The sequence below is a fragment of the Parasteatoda tepidariorum genome, chromosome 3, assembly GCF_043381705.1.
Source record: "Parasteatoda tepidariorum isolate YZ-2023 chromosome 3, CAS_Ptep_4.0, whole genome shotgun sequence".
Classification (NCBI taxonomy): Eukaryota; Metazoa; Arthropoda; class Arachnida; order Araneae; family Theridiidae; genus Parasteatoda; species Parasteatoda tepidariorum.
Window position 1 is genome coordinate 29,902,308 of NC_092206.1, and position 7,596 is coordinate 29,909,903.

Sequence of the window (7,596 nt, forward strand, 5' to 3'; positions counted from 1 at the left end):
GCTTAGCAATGTGTATTTACGTTAGATTGGTCCTCTTTGAATTGATCAACGTCTTCAATGAAAGGGGTGTATTCTGCATCACTTTCATCTGCAGCTTTTATAGAATAATCATTCATATCCCCTTCACCCATATGACGACGCCTCGCATGTTCTCTGTCTCTTTTTTCACGCCAAACATGTCGAGAAGTTTGCATCTGCAATAAAAATAAAAGTAATATGTGATATATTCGTATATATATGTATATATATATCACATATCATATGTAATATATCATATCATATGTAATATATATAATCACACGCTTTCATAATGCATGCTAATCTTGAAGTAGAATACTACGAAGTTATTTCAGAAATGGCTGGTGCTCTAGAGAGATTAATGATTGTATTTTTCATATTCTACACCGAGAAAAAAAAAGTATGGTAAAAACTACCTAAATATGGGAAATTTTTTTGCCATGTTCCTGGCTCTATGGGAACATTAAAAAGCTCGGTAATTTTTACCGAAGAGCTTTGGTAATGATTTCTTATAAAATTAGCGATAAAATATGGTTCTATAGTGTGTGAAAAAATTTGGTAAATGTTGCAAAATTTAATTACTTTATAATGATACATTAGAGCACGTCATTATTTGTTTAATTTTAAATTTTTTAGTTTTGCATATTTTGCTAACAAGAGCAAGTCTTGATGGCTCGATGATTAAGGCACTGAATTGTCATTGGGAAGAACTGGGGTTCGATTCCCGGTAGCAGCATGATACCCACCCAACTTCAGATCAATGTGTACCAGCTGGGAAGTAAAGGCGGTGCCTGCGCACAGAGATGATCACACTGCCATAATTATGCCGTTGGTCTCGAAATTGTAGAGTTCTGTCCTCTATCATAACGGACTGTTGGCCTACAACGGACTGTTGCGGGAATGCTTTACTTAACTAATAAGAGCTATAATTTTGAAAACCGAAAATTTTGGTAAACTATTTTACATATGAACGTAAAAATTACCAAATGGTTTCACTACCGTATATTTTGCTTTTATTTAAAAATAATGTTTTTTTTTCTGCTAGAAATGTTATTACCATTAAGTTCAGTAATTTAACGAATTATTTTTCTTCGTTTGCAATAAAATTTTTTTTCTTCAACTAAAAAGCAGTATTATTAATTAAATTAAAAAATCAGTCAAAAAATACTTTCTTAAAACAAATTCATACTGTAGCAGGTCTATGTTTAATTATATTTAGTATTATTTTAACAAGTTTATGTTTAGTACAGCGGATAATGAGGGGATTGCATTTTCGTGTTCTGTGCAATGCACTTTCTCTTCGTCAAGCAGCCCAGACAAGATATAGCAAGCAGTACAATTATTAAGCTGCGAAATCATTTAAAAAACGTGTTTTCTAAACAAATTAATCATTTATTTACTGGGCTCAGGACTCGTAACAGTCACCAAAAGGAGGTGTTAAACCAACACCTCCTAAAAAAGGCCTCCGCACGGCTAAATTTACAATGAGGAAAAATTCCGAAAGATGTCACGACGTTCGGACTACTAAACAGCGCAATGGAGGGAAAATTCGAAAAATTTCGCAACGTTCAGACTACTAAAAGATCGTATTTTTTCGTTCTTGGTAACCCGTGCAGAGGCCTTCTGTTTTCTGGGAGTTGCTGGTTAAACACAACTCAGAAAATATAACACAAATACACTATCCACCAATAAGTATTTGGACACGCGTGATTGAAAAGAAAAACAAGCTTTATTCATAATCAATAGTTGGTAGAGCCTCCACGAGAGGCAATTATAGCGTGACTCCTCCCGGGGCATACTTTCCACAAGTCCTTGTGTGACGGCTAGTGGTATTTTCTTCCACTCGGCTTAGAGAGGACATGTAAGTTCCTTCACCGATTTTGGACGGGCAGTACATACCTTAATTCGGCGATCCAACTCGTCCCAGAGGTTCTCGATAGGGTTCAGATCTGGGCAGGCCAGTCCATTCGATTAACCCCATTGGCACCATACCAAGCCTTGGTGACCCTCGCAACATGACAGCTGACATTGTCGTCCTGGAAGTAACAGGGGTTCACCCCGTAAAACTGCCACAACGTAGGAAGCACATTGTCATCCAAAATAGTGCAGTAGGCATCTTGCATGGGACTAATGCCGATTACTATAGACTAGATATATGGTGTTGCGAAGTACCGAAGCGGGCATCTCACTTCTTCATCTGATGATGATCGCCCTAAGGCAACTGTGACTAATTGGCTTTAAAAGATGTAGTAGAAGATTTCTACAGAAAGGCTGTGGACGTCTTGAGTCGGCTTGGCGGGAGATGACTGAATCTATGGCTTGTCTGCTATCAGTGATCTCAGTAGGCTGACTAATTCCTGATCCTTCAGGAGTTGCTGCAATTCTTTCACGATATGCAGGAATCTGGATGCTGAGTCTGAGGTTCTCTACGGGTGGTCGGGTCCTCTTCTCAGCTTTCTAACGGGTCTTGCAGCGCAGCCTGAAAAACAGGCCGGGTGCTCACCAGAACAGTTGACACACTTAGCCGGCTCACATCTTGGGACTAATGCCGATGTTGTCCCTACACTATATATATCGGCGGAGGGTGTGACGTATCTCAGGACCGCAGATGTAGTGATTTGCATTGGTGTCCAATTGCAAATACTTATTGGTAGGTAGTGTAGTTAGAATAAGTAAAAAATTTCCTTCATGAAACTGTTCGGAATAATTTTTTTCATTTGTAGCTAATTATTAAAAAAGGTTCATAAAAAGGTATGCTTGAATTCTAAGGTTACGTAATACAATTACTGATTTTTAGTACTGTATTCAAAGTTTGAAAGCAAAAGATTGATCTGTTCTGAAGATATAACAATTTAAAAACAATTCTTTCTTCAAGTGGAATTTATGTTTTCAAATATTTATTCCTCAAAAGTATTTTGTCTGATTTCTTATGATTTATTACTTTAGTGTTTATTGAGCAAAAACTTCATTAATACTTATTCAATATTTCATTTATGTAATTCGGACAATAATATTTTATTCTTTGTTTGTAAGTAATCCTGTATAACAATGAATTTTTCCTAGATTTTATTAACTAGATGCCCATTGCAAAATATAAGTAAGACTTTTTAAACATCTCTAGGTCATCCAGTTTTTTTTTCAATGCCCACCTGGAGAATGACCTAGGTCATGCAGGCATCTGAAGGGCAGATTTTTTGATCACTATTTCAGGGGCACCATATTAGGTGGGCCAACGTTGCTACCACAGTGAGGACAGATAGTACAAAGAAGGAGAGAACATCCATGCCTTGCTCGGGATTCGAACCCAGAACCTTTCTGATGCAAGGGCAGTTCCTTAACCCCAACACAGGCCGGTCGGCAGATCATCTAGTTGTGAATAGAGTCTCTGCTTCAAATGCATTTTGAGAGTTAGGACTAATAGATTCAAAATTTTCCGGAAAAGGAAGATATTGAGATATTGGAGTCAAACTTGGTGTGAAATTTTTTTCAAACTTCGTTATTGCATTTTGTATCAAGATCATACTGTATCAAGTTGCGTTTCGATCTTTTTTTTTTTTTAACCAGACGGAAGATTCCCCAAACTGTACCAATGATTAGTAAGTTATTGAGTAAAGACTCGGTGTCTTACCAATCTTAAATCTACAAAGTAATTTTAATTTCATTCCTTTTCAGAAAATAATATTATTCAGTCAAATTATAAATTGTTAGAAATATATAGTAAGTATCTAACTACTTTAGATACAGTAACTCTAGTTACAAACACCTTCACCAGTGTGCCCTTATTATAGTAGACACATTAAGCAACTTACGTTTGAGGCCTGAAAAGCATCTCCACCGGAGTGTGGTGTTTTTTTAGAATTTATAATACAATATGATCGACTCTTTGCTGACTTTTGCTCTTTTTTGTCACTGACATAAGAAGCTAGCGTACTAGTGGACTCAATAGTGTTTGCACCGAGATATTCTTGATAACTCATCTTTGGTCTATTTAAAGATACTTTTGATTCCGGTAGGCGACAATTGCTAGCAGAAATAAATAAAAAAGTAAATAAATAATACATAGTTTGGCTTAAGTTTTAACCGACTAACTCGGTCGTGTTATAGCCTTGCAAATATGAAGTTGTTATTTAGGGACCTATGCTATCAAAATATGTTACATTAATTTGTTAAAGTATAGTCTTTAACTCTATAAGTCTTAAGTCTTTGGCCATTATAATGGTACTTATCTGTTTCGGGGAGCCATGAAAAATCTACCTACCACAAAACTGTTATTAGGTAACTGTTAACATAGAACCTGTTGACAACTTTTAACTAATTATTACGAAATAATAGTAGTAATTATTAACGCAATTAATAATGCATCACAGGCGTCATTAGCAGTTTAGGGATCCCTTAAACATCTCCCTTAATCGTATATGTGTCATTAATAATTAGAGGTTCTTCTCCATTAGCTGTGTTCCCGATAACTTGACCCTAGAGCATTTTATTTTTATTGAGAACATTAATTTTATTGGGAACAGACTGTGCAGATACCAACTAAAATAGTCAGGTGTCAAAATGCCTTCGATACTTGTGCTTGCAATAAACTATAAGAAAAAAATGGATTTTGTTATCAATTAAAAAACATGCCTTTTTTTAAACTGAAATTACATAAAGGTTTCTTTTATAAATTATTAAAACTCATATGTTAGCTACTCCGATAAAATTTCAGATAAAATCCAACGGCGATAAAGTCAACCGGTCAGAGGAAAAAAATTGCAGCGGACAATTGTACTTCGGCACCGTTAGCTGTCAAATATTCTGCTATCCAGCTAAAGGATAGCTAATAATTCATTTGATAATAGAAATGGTTTAATCTACACAATATATTTATTAAAAAGGGTATTTTTCGCTTAGACGGGCGTAGCGAAAAGTTGGCAAAAAATGTAGATCTCCATCAACTTTTATTTCAATTTTCTAAACACATAAAAATAAAATAAATAAGAAAATTAAATTAAAAAAAATAAAGAAAAAGTAGTTGAATTCTTTTCCGCCTGGCTAACTGAAAAGTGCAATTAAAAAATTAAATGTAAAGTATAAGCAAAATGTCGCCAAAAAATAAAGGCTTCCACCAACTTTTTTTAAAAAATTTATTTCTTTAAACTCATAAAAATTAAAGAAATAAAAAAACTTCATTTAAGCAAAGAAAAGTAAAAAAAAAAGAAGTTGAATTCCCTTGCGCCCGGCTAAACGGAACGTAGAATAAGAGGATTAAATTTAAAGTGTTTTTTATTGCTTATAGACCACAGCCAATTCCATTTCAAAAATAATTCCTGACCAAATCTTCTTTTCCTTTCAAATTTCATTATCCGAAACTTTTATTTTCTTAAAATTTTTTATTTACTTTTATTTATTCATTTTTTTTAAACAAAAATTAAAAAACTTGTTAAGATTTATTAACTCTAATCTACTCAATTTCTCTTACATGAATCTCAATCAAGATGCATTTCAAAATTTCCAACAACTTTTAGCTATTTCAAATCATTAAACACTTATATTTTAATGGCGGATATTTAATAAATATACGAAAGTGACTTAGAAAATAAAACTTTTGTGATTTTGGAAAATTTATTCAGCCTATATGACATATCTTATGGAAATAATGGCGCAGGTGAATTAAGTGATCTTTCAAGCTATAATTGTACAAAGTAGTGAGGTTTAAATCTAGGCTTATATGATGCTTTTGAATTGTAGCGAAAATTTTCTACCAAGATAAAATAACCATCATTTGTACAATTCAGATTTTATATTAAGTCATTTTTAATTTGATACATTTTCGTAACTAACTTATATAAGATTGAAAATGTACTTACAATGAATTCTGAACTTACAGAAAAAGAAGAAGAAAAAAAACAATTTATAAATATTCGTTTTAAAAAAACATCAACTTTTATTTTAAAACGTGAAAGCTTCTCTCAATTGCAAATAATATCATGCTAATACTAGCACTGAAATTGACATTTAATGATCTATTTTCCTCAAAATTATAAGATATTAAATGAGTTTGTTGACATATTCATCACAAAAGTTATTAAACACAGATATGGACATGCTGTTAAATAATGTTTAAATTACTTATACATTCATTATTCACATATTGATTTATTACATGTTAATTTACAGTTTTTTAACGATATTTTGTATGTTAATATTAAACATTGTGAAATTAATTATAAAATTACTACGACAAATTTACCCGAAAATGTTTATTTATTTTCATGTATACATTTTAAGGCACTCGTGTGTTTTAAAGAGTCTCTAAAAATTACCAAACTATTGCTGTCACAAAATTACCAAACAAGCATTCACTAATTATAGTAATATTTTATTTTATAGCCGGTGTTTGAACAACCGACCCAATTCTGAGTTAACGACTATCAATGTTCAACTCCGTAGCCTTGTAAGTTTGAACCTAACCCTGAAAACAAGGGAACTTCTGGGTCTAGTATTGGACAAACCTTCGTTGAAGACTTTTTCATGGAACTAACCCGCATTTGCGTTTTGTGGAGAGGAAAATCACGATAATCTCTCGTACTTAGCTTGATGGCAAGAGGATTCTAACCTAAAGTCCGTTCTGTTTACTGATGATGATATTTTACGTCACTGTGGTTGGGGCGACATAGAGCAGGATTCGTATTGATAAGCCATCTCTGGGATTCGAATCTAGGCCATCGAAGGTAAGGAGAAGTTTTACCAAAACATGATATTTCTATTTATAGAGAAACCAATTTTCTCATAAAAATTTCTCTTTCTTTATACCATTTTCTTCGTTTCTCTGAAATTTTAAAGCTACGTAAGCCCTCGCTTTGAATTTCGTGTTAAAAATTTTTTAGCACATGTGTTCTCTAACTATTGCTATCAAACACCTGTATCCCTCCACATTTAAAAAAACAGATTTTTTAGGATAAAGAACTCTGTAATTTTTATTTCAATTTCCTAATAAGACGTCTGTTTGTTATTTTAAACAGCATTTTATTTTTAACTTTAGGCGAATTTTGTAAATAATTTTGGTCCAAATGCAAATTTGGCTGATTTCTGAAGTGTTTTAATTTGTATGAAAAAGTTGTGACTAATTGTAAGCCTTTAAAGTACTTTAATTTTCAAAACTATTTGTTTAGTATTCCTTTAAAAATTCGAAAAGTGTCGAAAACTGACAGTTTCTAATGACTTTTTCTTAATACTAGGAGACTTCGCCCCCTGCTCGCTGGCGCTCGCCAACCCCCGGAACTGCTTTCGCAGTTCATTTCGGATTGCTTCGCAATCCGATGCTCACTCATTGAATACGTTCTTAACTTCTAGCTTTTGTATACTTTTTTGAACACTGAAGTTCCAAAAACTTTTCACTGTAGAAAATTCTAAACCTGTGCATTTCAATATTAATTTGAGATTGAAAACAATTCGCATATTTTTCTTAATCACACTATTCTAAATTTCAGTTGTTGAGAAAAGTAACTGTTGTAAGTTTTGTTTTAAAGTCTTTCCCACCAGAGGGCTAAAACCATGTGTTGTAAAACAATATGAAATAGTACTGAACGCCGG

At 33.3% G+C, this 7,596-nt stretch overlaps 1 protein-coding gene across 1 annotated transcript in view; it reads right to left on the reverse strand.

Annotated features, from left to right (window-relative positions):
- The window catches only part of LOC107456062 (uncharacterized), a 61,621-nt gene that overhangs the window by 24,096 nt on the left and 29,929 nt on the right, over positions 1 to 7,596 (reverse strand). Inside the window, exons 5-6 of the mRNA XM_016073821.3 lie at positions 3,828 to 4,041; positions 21 to 194 (exon numbers count right to left, since the gene is read on the reverse strand). Coding sequence (XP_015929307.1) covers positions 21 to 194; positions 3,828 to 4,041 — 388 coding nt within the window. The remainder of the gene's footprint in view (positions 1 to 20; positions 195 to 3,827; positions 4,042 to 7,596) is intronic.